The sequence below is a fragment of the Platalea leucorodia genome (assembly GCF_965183815.1).
Source record: "Platalea leucorodia genome assembly, chromosome: 5".
NCBI classification, from domain to species: Eukaryota; Metazoa; Chordata; class Aves; order Pelecaniformes; family Threskiornithidae; genus Platalea; species Platalea leucorodia.
In genome coordinates, this window is record NC_138827.1 from 31,872,859 (window position 1) to 31,884,168 (window position 11,310).

Genomic DNA, 11,310 nt, shown 5'->3' on the forward strand with positions numbered 1-11,310 from the left:
GCACTCTGTTGTCCATTAAACCCAGCTCCATCTCTGGGACTGGGGACACGGCCGATGCCGAGAGCTGCCCCATCTCCCTTCCTGGTGTGTGACACCCCTGAGACATCAGCCCATGTACTGCAGTTTTTTGGCAGGGGCTGGATGGGTCTTGAAAAGGCTGGAATTTCCCAGATGAGTCAATGCTTGACCGTCAACTCCAGAGCATCCCAGTGCCCTCTCCCTCTGACAACATTAAAAGTCCCAGCCCAGAGCATCATCTTTCTTGCGGCATTTCCTCGGTGAAATGGGCCATCTCTCCCCAACACCAGGGGAAATTTTGAAATCCCCCTGTCCTGGGAAGAGCTGCTCAGGAGGACAGCCAGACCTAAAAGAGCAGCCAAGGGCCTCTGCAGTGCGTGGGGACACCATGCCCCACCAGACCTAAGACCTCCAGCCACCGAGCAGGAACAGGACCGAGTGCCCTGGGGGTGCACGTTGCTCCCTCGCCATCTATGTCCGTCCCTGGCCCCTGCTCCCAGCTGGGACTCCCTGTGTTGGGGTGTCTCTGACCTGGGCTGGGAAGGTTGGACTGCTGCTGCCCCATGGGTACCCCAAGCCTGCAAGCAAGGAGAGCAGAGATGGTTGGATGCTCTCCATGTCCAGGGGGACAATTTCCCTCCTGCATGCTGTGGCTGGCCACCGAGTTAGTGACAGCAGGACCAACTCAGGGGTTTAAGAGCCAACATGGTTTTGTCACCATGGCTGGTGACGTGAGACTCCTGTTCCTCTTCCTTAGGCTTCCTTCTCCCCTGGGTTTTCCAGGCTCTTGGATATCCCCACACAAGCAGGTAACCCAAACCGGCTGCAGAGGCCCTGGGGAAATGTGCCGCTGCTTCTGATCATAACTGGGCATTTTAAGAAGAACCAGATGATAAAGCCAGGAGTTCTGCCGGGTGCTCTGACATGAAAGGAGCAGGGAGGGAGGAAGGATTTTGCTTCCCGCCCCCCCCCCCCCCCCCCCCCCCCCCCCGAGGCTTGTGCTTTTCCTTACAAGTTTATAAATCACTTCACGGATCATTTTCCCCCTTTCAAGTTGGTCTCAGATTGATCCCCGTGCCCATGTGTTGAGCACGCAGCCTCGGGAGCCCCCACACGTGCACAGCAGCAGGATGGTTTCAAAGGCGGCGCTGCGGGCAGCTGCCTGCAGGCAGTCCCTGCCTTTCCTAGCCAGCGCCTCGAGGAGAGGAGGTGAAGCTGGGGCTGCTGTGGCGAGGTCTGATGTTGCCTCCTCCCATTTACTCTTCAGGTTGCCCGTCCTGGAGACCACGGCACCGTCCGGCGATGTGACTCACCCCCACCACCTGGTCTCGGTGGTCCCCAGCAGATACCCACGCTGGTTCACCCTGGGGCACCTGGAGTCGCAGCAGTGCGAGCTGGCCTCCACCATGCTCACAGCAGCCAAAGGTTGGTGGGGGGCCGGCTCTAGGATGGGGGTGATGGGACGGAGCTGCACAAGAACATCAAAGGGATTTTTCCTGGAGAAAAGAGGGAGCTCCTGCTTCTGCTCCCTCAAGCAAAGGCAGAGACCAGGCTGGGTGCCCCACTGGCAGCCCACCACAGGCAGGGCATGGTGAGCTGGCCTTGGAGCAGCCCACCAGAGTCCAGGATCTCTGGGCTTCTTGTCCCAAAAGGCACCAAAGCTCATGGTCCGTCAGGGTGGGACAGGAGATTCCCAAGAGGTGCAGGCAGCCCTGCAGGGATGCTCACCACAGTGAGCTGTGGATTCCGGGTAGTGCCCCTGGGTGATGCTGGACCATGATGCTGCAGGGCATGCATGGTCAGCTGCCAGGTCAGCGAGCCCTGACAGACACGTTGCAGGCTCATGCCATGGTTTAGTTTGAAGCTGCTTATCCTTTTACCTCTGCTTTGTCTCTTCCTGCACTGTGGTAATGATCTTGCACAGGCTGTGGGAGGGAGAAGACCTTCCTGTGCACCAAACCACGTGTGGCTTTTGGCAGGGTTGGAGATGGGGACAGCTGTGCTGGGTGGCACACCGGGGTCCCAGCTGCAGGGGGCTCGTAAAACACCTCCTCACTGGTCTCTCAGGCCTCTTGGGTTCCTGCCCAGGCACCATGGTGAAGGCGAGCACAGGGTTTTCATTAAACATCCCTCTGTCCAGAAACCAACCCCACCAGGATGGCGAGCACCTTGTGCCCCATGAGGGTTGGCGAGCTGAGCGGTTACCGCTGCCCGCTGCTGTCCCGCACAGTCTGCGGCAGCCTCCGGCCCCCGGTACTGCCAGCCTGATGGGGAAGGTGCCGCTTCCCTGGCAAGATGGAAGGTAAATGAGCTGTCAGAAAGCTCCAGCCTCGCTGCCTCAGCAGCCTCTTCTCTCCTTCCAGCCATCCTCCTCTTGGCTGCTTTTCCAGGGCTGATGGTGTCCTGCCCCTGCCTTGCAATGCCCTGATGGAGAGCTGGTACCTGGCTTATCCTTTAGTTTCCTCTCCCTTCCAGTGCCTAATGGGGATGAGGTTTTTATGCTGGGGGTGTAGGGCCACTGGATTGCATCTGTTTTTCTCACCATCGTCTTCCCCAGGTGTTCCCCCGCCGCAGCATGTCCCGATATGATCCTGCATCCTCACAGCCTCTCTCGCCCGCGCCCCCACGAGCTGTTTTAGGGAGGCTTGAGTTTTGGTAGCGGTGCCAGCAGCTGCTGTGGGTGGCAGGCGATATCTTTAGCTATTAGTCACCCAAGATGTCTGCGTGTGCCCAGGTGCAGCACTAGGTTTTTCACGCTTCTGTGTGTTACTTGGTTTTCTTTGCATGAGGCAAGACAGTATGTGTGCAGCAAACAGCTTTTCTTCTTCTTTTTAATGTTCATAAATGAAGACTGACCTTTCTGCAGCCGTTCAGCACTGAGCATCTCCCCAAACCCCTCCTTTGTTGGGAAAAGGCTGCCTTACAGCAGTGAAACTTGAGCCCAGGGTTGAACATCCAGGTGCTTGGAGATGTCTGCTAATGCTCCAGGATGTGTCTGGGATCACTCAGGGTTGTTTGTCCTCTCCATGAGTGGGTGGTCTCGAGCGAGGATGGGCGCTGTAGGATATGTCACTGCCTGGGGAGGACACCCCATTTTGCTGTTGGACTGAAGAGCCTGATCCAGCATCTCTGTGCATCCCTCCATATGCATGCCCCGAGGGGCTGACCATGCTGAAGGGGCTGTTCACCACCCAGTGCAGACAGGAGATGGGGCTCGGGGGCAAGGTGGGGGGAGACCAAGCCATCTGACCGTCCTTTCCTGCACCCAGGGGACATGCTGCGCCTACGCACGGTGCTGGAGGCCATCCAGAAGAACATCCACTCCTCCTCCTTGATCTTCAAGCTGGCCCAAGACGCATTCAAGATTGCCACGCCGGCTGACAGCAACTCGGACACAACGCTGCTCAATGTGGCGCTGGAGCTGGGGCTCCAGGTACAGGATGGGGGGGGATGCCGGTGGCCCTTCTGCCCCTCATGCTGCAGCATGATAGTCTTCCACCAAGCGGATGATCCCCTGGGGAAAGAGTGAATTCATCCCTGCATGGTCCTGAGTGGGGGAGCTCAGCCCCAGGAGGCCCCTGTGCCTGCTGAGGTTTGGGTGGAGGCGAGACAGTGCCGGGGAGCCTCACGGGAAGCTAGTAGCCAGCTGGGCCAGGGCATTTTTGGGGAGGGCCATGGTGTTGGGTGGCCTCAGTGGAGCCCCATGGGGCAGCCAGTCACCCCAGGTTTGCCTCGCAGGTGATGCGCATGACCCTATCCACCCTCAACTGGCGGCGGCGGGAGATGGTGAGGTGGCTGGTGACGTGCGCTACCGAAGTGGGTGAGTGCCTCGCCACGTCGAGCAGATCCGGCCCGCGTCTGGTGGGAGCCCGGTGGGCACGGACATCCTGGGGTCATTCATAGCCCTGGGTGTCTGAGCTCTCCTGAGTCTCCCATTTCTTCCTGGGTAACTGGATGTACCCCCAGAGTGCCAGCTGGCAGGGCTGGGGCCACAATGGTGGCTGGGTTTGGGACTGGGACAGGTCCCTTGTAGCCCCGGGCCAGGCCAGGCCAGCGGTGTTCACTGGGCCCTGCAGCACAGCCAGCCTCTGCCTGTCCCCCTCCGCCCTGTCCCTGTTGGAGCAGAGGCAGCAGCTCAGCACTGCCACAGGCTGGCTTTGCCCCGGCTCCGGGCACCTGGGGACTCGGAAGAGCCCCGTGGTCCGAGCCAGGCTCCGGGCTGTGCCATGACCCCAGTGTTTTCTTGCAGGGGTGAGGGCCCTAGTGAGCATCCTGCAGAGCTGGTACTCGCTGTTCACCCCCACGGAAGCCACCAGCATTGTGGCAGCCACGGTGATGTCCCACAACACCATCCTGCGCCTGAGCCTGGACTACCCGCAGCGGGAAGAGCTGGCCAGCTGCGCCCGCACCCTGGCCCTGCAGTGCGCCATGAAGGACCCGCAGAACTGCGCCCTGTCCGCCCTGACCCTCTGCGAGAAGGACCACATTGCCTTCGAGACTGCCTACCAGATCGTCATCGACGCCGCCTCCACTGGCATGACCTACACCCAGCTCTTCACCATCGCCCGCTACATGGAGCACCGGGGCTACCCGCTCCGGGCGTTCAAACTGGCCTCGTTGGCCATGACGCATCTCAACCTGGCCTACAACCAGGACACGCACCCAGCCATCAACGACGTGCTCTGGGCCTGCGCCTTGAGCCACTCTCTAGGCAAAAATGAGCTGGCGGCCATCATCCCGCTGGTGGTGAAGAGTGTGCACTGTGCCACGGTGCTCTCGGACATCCTTCGCCGCTGCACCATGACGGCCCCAGGGCTGGCCGGCATCCCCGGCCGCAGGAACTCGGGGAAGCTGATGTCCACCGACAAAGCCCCCCTGCGACAGCTGCTGGACGCGACGATAAGCGCCTACATCAACACCACCCACTCCCGGCTCACCCACATCAGCCCGCGGCACTACGGGGAGTTCATCGAGTTCCTCAGCAAGGCCAGGGAGACCTTCCTCCTGGCGCAGGACGGGCACATACAGTTTGCCCAGTTCATTGACAATCTCAAACAAATCTACAAAGGCAAGAAAAAACTGATGCTGCTGGTGCGGGAACGGTTTGGGTGAGCCCCGGCCCCCGCCACGCTCACTGGCAGGGTCCGGCCGCAGCACGGGGACTCGGGAGAGAAGAAGGAAGGAAAGCGGAGATCACCTTCCCCCCATCGGCAGAGGCTGCTCTGTTCTGGTCTTCTGTTTCTTTTTTTTTGTTTTCTTTCTTTTTTTTTGTTTTTTTATTTTTTTCTTTCTTGGATTTAACCATTTCACACGCTGAGAGGATCCAGAGATTCCTTGGGCACAAACCAAAAGGCAACCACGGGGAAAAAGGATGGTTCGCTCAGCCCCCTGCCCTCCCTTGCCAATACCAAAAGCTAACCTGGAAATCTAATACCTCTTTCCTGAAGGAAGCGGTCGCTGGAGGGATCCGAAGGTTGCAAAGTGCAAAAATCTTTAAAATTACATGGGGAATTAAAAAAAAAAAAAAAAAAAAAAAGAAAAGGAAAAAAAGAAGAAAGAGCGAGCAAAGAAACCCGCAACACTAGAACCTCATGCGTCACCAAAAGCGATGGCTTTGCAGAGCGCTTCTCCCGCCCGCCCGAGACATGCAAACTCCTCTATTTGTGAAGATACTTCAATAAAAACAAGTTAAAGTAACTGTTCTCAGGGATTGCTTACTAAAAGTAACACAAAAAAAAAAAAAAGCATTTATGATACTGTAAATACTATAGTATATGTGTCAATTATTAAATTGTAAAGTTATAATTATTTATAATTCTGTCTTTTATTTGGGGGATACTTGAAATTGTCGTGGGCTGGGGCGATTATTTTTATTATTGCTATTATTATTATTATTATTATAACTATTATTTAAAAAACCACACAAAACAAAACCACAGACAAAAAGAGGAGGAGGCACGCGAACATTTCTCAGGTTCCCATGGCATCGTCGGCAGCGAGAAGGGTGTGGGGGGAGGTGAACGTCCGCTCGACTCGCAGCCCTGGGATGGACAGACGGACGGACGGAAGGAGGAGTGGCAGCCCAGCGCTTGAGGACAGCAAAGGAAGGGACTCAGGGCGACGCTCGCTCGGACACGCATGGATGCTGGCGACGGAGGAGAAGAGCCCATCGCCTCGTACGCGGCCGTCTCCCGGCGGGCCCAGGGGTGCGGGATGCCTGGGCGGGCGTGCAGGCACCGGGGCTGCCCGGCTCCTGGGGAGGGAGGGGGGCAGGCACAGCCGTGCCGCCTCCCCGCACGGTTCTGCTTCCCGGCTCCGTGGTGCGGCTGACGCTCAGCCCTTCCCGGCTTCGCCCCGCACCCGGGGCGGACTCTCCAGCCCTGGGCTGGCGGCTCTTCGGTTTTGGTTCATTTCTTTGCCAGCGGGTTGGGAGGGCTGAGGGGGCCCAGGGCCGGTCTGGATGGTGACTTGTAGTTAGAGAACGTGGGCTAGTTATCTGCTGTCTGGTTTGACTTTTAATTTTTTGGCAAGTGACTTGTGTCCGTGCTCCGGCCAGGAAACCAATTGTACTCTGTCACCACCGAAATAGCGGTCTTCAACCAGTCTGTTTCTCTCTTTTTTTCCTTCCTTCTTCTTTTTTTTTTTTTTTATTTTTGCGTGCGTGCGTTGTATGTGTGTGTGCGACCTCTTCATCTGATGTTTAATAATAAAAGGGATGAACGTTACTGCCTGTATCTCTGCTGCCTTTCTCTGAAGTCGGAGGGGTCAGCGCGCTTGCTGGGCAGCCTGGCGTCGCAGGCAATGCAAGCAGGGCAGAGCCCCGGCGGGGATGCGGCATTGCTGCAGCCCCTTGGTGCCCAGCTCCTGCGCCCCGAGGAGGCGGACGGAGCAGTGGCAAGGCACCCTGGCTGCTTCAGGGTGCAATTCCCTGCCACGCTCAGCGTCAGCAGGTCCCCGCCCAGCTGGGCTGCTTTCTGCAGGGTTTGCTGAGCCCCTGGCAGACTTGGCCCCCAGGATCAGAGGAGATGGGGACGTGGGGGGGGATATCTCCATGACCGGTGGGATGGTCCCAAAGAGGCTCTGGGAGCCGGAGGAGGGTGACACTGGTGCTAAGGCCATAGTGTCTCTGCCACCATCCCAGCCAGTGTGGCAGGGTGCTGGTGGTACTAGTGTCTGGAGGGCTCCCGCCACGTGGCCGGCTGTCCTGGGTCTCCCACCTGCTCAGGGATGCCCTGGGTGGATGTCACGTTGCCTATTCCCACCTGCACAGGCCTGTGGCACGGCTCACCCTGAGCCTGTGGCAGCGGTGGGCTGCAAGCTCCCAGGCTGTGACGCTGCCAGCCTCGGGCAGCCCATCTCCCCTAGCAGGGCTGAGCACAGCCATAGTGCCAGGAGATGCCTATTGTGCTCTGAGCTCACATCCTCTCTCGTAAGCCCTCGGCACAACAGTCTGCAGCCTGGCAGGGAGAGGCATCCCCGTTTCCCCATTCTGACCTGCAGGATGGGGCGCAGGGGCTCCCCCCAACCTCACATGTCCCACTGCGAGGCTGCCATCACTGCCCATCTCCTCCAGGGCCATCCAGTTCCCCGTCCCCCCAGCCAGAGCCACACGGCTGCTGCGGAGAAGGTGCTGGTTTAATGCTGCAGCCCAGCATGGAGCAAGCCCTGTGACAACACACTACTTGGGGTGACTGTGCCCAAACCGGAGTCCTGTCCCCAAGCCCCCAGGCTCAGCTGTGCTTGTTGATGTGGCGGGAATGAGTGTGCACGGCCTCCACGAAGGCACCCACGTGCTCGGGGCTCATGTCAGGGTAGAGGCCGTGGCCCAGGTTGGCGATGTAGCGTTGGGTCCCGAAACCCTCCAGCATCTTCTTCACCAGCTCACCAATCTTCTCCTGTAGGCACAGAGGGAAACCGTGTCAGCCCCATCCAGCCCGGGGTACTCCACCCCCACCAGTCCCCAGCCAGCCTGGGAGACTGCTGGGACACGAGCCAGCACTGCCGGTGGGGAAACTGAGGCAGGAGGCCTTTAACACAGGCTGGAACTAGCACCCATTGCTGGCAATGGCCACGGCTCACCTTGGGTGCATAGAGGGCACAGGGATCCAGGTTCCCTTGCAGGGTGACATCTTTCCCTGTCTGTGCACTGCAGCGGGGAGGAAGCAGGTGAGTTGTTGCGTGTGGTGCAGAGGTTGGGGGCAGCCGGGTGCCTGCAGCCCCGACCACAGGGCACACGGGACCCCTCAGTGCAGCCCCTGGTTGCTGTGAGCTCCACGTAGCGTGGGGGCCCAACTATCCCCACCTCTAGAGCAGAAATCTCCAGGCCTGGGATGGCTCAGGGCAGAGGAAGAGGTCAGGGTACCCGGCCCGGGGTGCTGCCCAGGCACCTGAGCGCTCTGCCAGACTCTTACCGAGCTTCCTGGGGACGGATAGTCCAGTCAAGACCGACCACCTCATAACCGGCATTGGCCAGGTCGCGCAGCGCGTAGTGTGCGTCCTTCGCAAAGATGATCTGGGGAGGGAGGAGACAGGTAGTAACTCCGCTATGGGTCAGGCCCCTGTCTACGGGCTAGACTGGGGGAGGCAGGTATGAGGGGATGCACCCCTCTCCAGCAGCCCCCAGATACCAGGGTCAACCCAGGCAGCCCCGACTCACCATGGGCACCAGGGGCAGCGCCTCCTCCTTCAGCTTGCTCTTGACAGCCTGGGCGATGTCTTGGATGTAAGGCAGGGCGAAGTCCTGAAACTGCTCTGGGCCCAAGTGCCCCGCATGGGACTCAAACAGCTGGAGCGCCTGCCGGGGACATGGGGCTGGGAGAGCCGCACCTCAGTGCCTCCTCCTCCTCCTCCCAGAAACTGGACTCTGTCTACTCCCTGTCCCCAGTCCCTGCCTTCCTGCGTGGCCCTGTCCCCATGCCCCAGGACACACCTGCGCTCCAGCAGCCACCTGCCCCACTAGGTAGTCAATGACGACATCGGCCAACAGCCGCAGCAGTTGGTGGCTTGCCTCGGGGTGACGGTAGAGCCAGCTCTTGGCCTTGGACATTGTAGTGGAGCCTCCACCTTCAATCATGTAAGACATGAGCGTCCACTGTGGGAAGGAGAGGAGTGGAGTGAGGGAGGGTGATGGAGACGGAAGAAGACACAAAGGGCGAGCCACAGTGCTTGAAGGTAGGACCTGTGAGTACCCCAGAGCCTGGGGCACACCTGCACCTGCATTTAACATCCCCCACCTACGCACCCCTATAGCACCCACAGCTCTGGGGGTGTCATGCCTGGTGTCACCCCAGAAAAAAGAGCAGAGAAGCCCAGCTGGGAAGCCCACATGGAGGAGCCACATCACTTACAGGCGCCCCGGAGAAGCCAATGAGGGGCACCCTGCCCTCCAGGCTGTGTCGCGTCAGTGTGATGGCCTGGAAGACGTAACCCAGCTCTGCAGTCACGTCCACCTTCTGTCGCAGTTTCAGCAGATCCTCCACCTCCTTCAGGGGCTCTGTGAACGTGGGTCCTTTGCCGGGGACCATGACAACCTCCATGCCCAGCGCCTGGGGACAAGGGAGAATGGAAGAAGCAGGAATGGGGTGGCCCCGAATCCAGCCCCGTTCCCAGCTGCTGCTCCCCACCACCGGCCATGGCTCTCACCTGGGGCACCACCAAGATGTCGGAGAAGATGATGGCAGCATCCAGGGGGAATCGTCTGAGCGGCTGCGTGAGGGGAAGAGGCAGTGTCAGTGAGGGGCTGGGACCCCCTTCCCATGGAGGACCAGGACAAGCACATGGGGCAGCGGGTCCCCAAGGGCTGCACAACTTACCGGGGCCAGCCGGGGTGGCCAGACCCAAGGTTTCACTCCGTCCCCATCTGAGTGGGGAAAGGTGACACACAGATCCCCCAGGGGATGCTTACCTGCAGAGTCAGCTCACAGCACAATTTGGGGCTCCGGCAAGTGGCGAAGAAATCCTGCGCTGCCCGGGTCTCCCGAAACTCTGCAAGGGACCAGCACAAGCATTACGGGGTGCATGCTGGGCCCCCCTCGCCGTCCTCCCCGGCAACGCCTCTGCCTGCTCACCGGGCAGGTAGCGCCCCGCCTGCCGCATGCACCACACCGGGGTGTGCTCCGTCTCCTCCCCGCGCGCCGCTCGCAGGAACGTGTCGTTCTTCAGCTTGGGGAAGCCCTTGGGGCTGCAGACGAAAGAGCAGATACGGGTTGTCACCCATGAGGGGTCCAGGTGCCCTGCCAGATCGCTGCAGCAGTGGGTGCCAGTGCCAGTGGCTCGTCCCCGCTCCCCGGCTGGTGACTGCAGGAAAGGGCTAGCTCCCAGCTGTGACAAATGTGACAAATGCTCCCCATCAGGGCCCAGGGCCTCTTCCTGCCCGGGATCGCAGTGCCCTCCCCAGCAAGAGGCGATGCCTGGCCCAGGGCCCCGCGAGATTAAGTTATCAGGGCCAGCAGTTGCTCCCGCCTAGAGAGATTTGGGGCCAGTGGGGCGTGGGGACGGGCAGCCCTGCCACTGGCGTCCCCGGCCCCTATCTCTGTTCTGCAGCCCCCGGAGGCCCAGGTGCTTGCCGAGGTGGCAACCACACGTCCCCAACCTCCCCACTGCGGTGCGACCGCCAACGGGGATCCTGGGCAACCGCGGGGGATGGCCAGCTCTGTCCTGCTGTGACGGTCAGGGGCCACGGGGACAAAGTCCCCAAAACCTCCAGTGTGGGACCAGTGACTTCGCTGCCACACCAGTGGCCCTGCTGATCCATCCCGGTGCAGGATCAGTATTCCCAGTAGCTCACCAGTGCGGGATCAGCCCCTCCAGCGCTTCACCAGTGACCCCAGTGCAGGACCCTGGTGCCAGCACCGTATCCCCAGGGCCACACCGGTGCCTCACCGGTGTCCCCAGGGCCACACCAGTGTCCCCAGTATAGGACCCCAGTGCCAGAGCGCCGTCCCCAGGGCCACACCAGTGTCCCCAGTAGCGGACCCCAGTGCCAGAGCGCCGTCCCCAGGGCCACACCAGTGTTCCCCGTGCAGGCCCCGGTGCGTGCCCCCCCGTCACCGCACTAGGAGGCCGGGGAGGGCGGCGGGGCGGAGGGGGCGCAGGCCTGCGCCCCCTCCGCCCCGCCGCCCTCCCCGGCCCCGGTTACTCACAGGAGCCGCTCGCCGCCCTCCATCCTCTTGCGCCGCTCTCCGGCCCCTCCGTTGCCTCCCGAGGCGACCCGTCCCGCCCCCGTCCCGCCCCGCCGGCGCCGCCATCTTGCAGTAGTCCCGCCTCTCCGTACGCCTCCATCTTGCCCCGCCC

At 60.5% G+C, this 11,310-nt stretch overlaps 2 protein-coding genes across 3 annotated transcripts in view; one reads left to right on the plus strand and one right to left on the minus strand.

The window, feature by feature from the left end:
* The window catches only part of ZSWIM5 (zinc finger SWIM-type containing 5), a gene marked incomplete at both ends in the record, with an annotated part of 100,468 nt that extends 95,338 nt beyond the window's left edge, over positions 1–5,130 (plus strand). The window contains 4 exons of the mRNA XM_082312094.1: positions 1,286–1,443; positions 3,288–3,451; positions 3,757–3,838; positions 4,268–5,130. Of these exons, the coding sequence (XP_082168220.1) occupies positions 1,286–1,443; positions 3,288–3,451; positions 3,757–3,838; positions 4,268–5,130 (1,267 nt within the window). The remainder of the gene's footprint in view (positions 1–1,285; positions 1,444–3,287; positions 3,452–3,756; positions 3,839–4,267) is intronic.
* Positions 5,131–7,635: 2,505 nt separating this feature from the next.
* On the minus strand, positions 7,636–11,245 carry UROD (uroporphyrinogen decarboxylase). Of its 2 annotated transcripts, XM_082312910.1 has the most exons (10): positions 11,160–11,245; positions 10,086–10,198; positions 9,923–10,002; positions 9,661–9,723; positions 9,366–9,563; positions 8,948–9,109; positions 8,675–8,812; positions 8,430–8,530; positions 8,098–8,164; positions 7,636–7,913 (listed from the first exon to the last, which is right to left on the minus strand). In XM_082312910.1, exons 1-10 carry the CDS (start codon positions 11,180–11,182, stop codon positions 7,749–7,751), a joined length of 1,110 nt encoding a protein of 369 aa, XP_082169036.1. In that variant the 5' UTR covers positions 11,183–11,245; the 3' UTR covers positions 7,636–7,748. The 2 variants fall into 2 exon arrangements, with proteins under 2 accessions (XP_082169036.1, XP_082169037.1); XM_082312911.1 differs by lacking the exon at positions 8,098–8,164 and having other exon boundaries at positions 7,762–7,913.
* Between the last annotated feature and the right edge of the window lie 65 nt (positions 11,246–11,310).

What these genes read in the sequence shown, in the direction of transcription:
- UROD (XM_082312910.1), bottom strand. Translation starts at nt 11,182, where the DNA reads ATGGAGGGCGGCGAGCGGCTCCT. An exon ending in ACATCTTGGTGGTGCCCCAG is followed by an intron (nt 9,564 to 9,660) that starts GTGAGAGCCATG and finishes CCTTGTCCCCAG; the next exon opens with GCGCTGGGCATGGAGGTTGT. An exon ending in AGGTGGCTGCTGGAGCGCAG is followed by an intron (nt 8,813 to 8,947) that starts GTGTGTCCTGGG and finishes TGTCCCCGGCAG; the next exon opens with GCGCTCCAGCTGTTTGAGTC.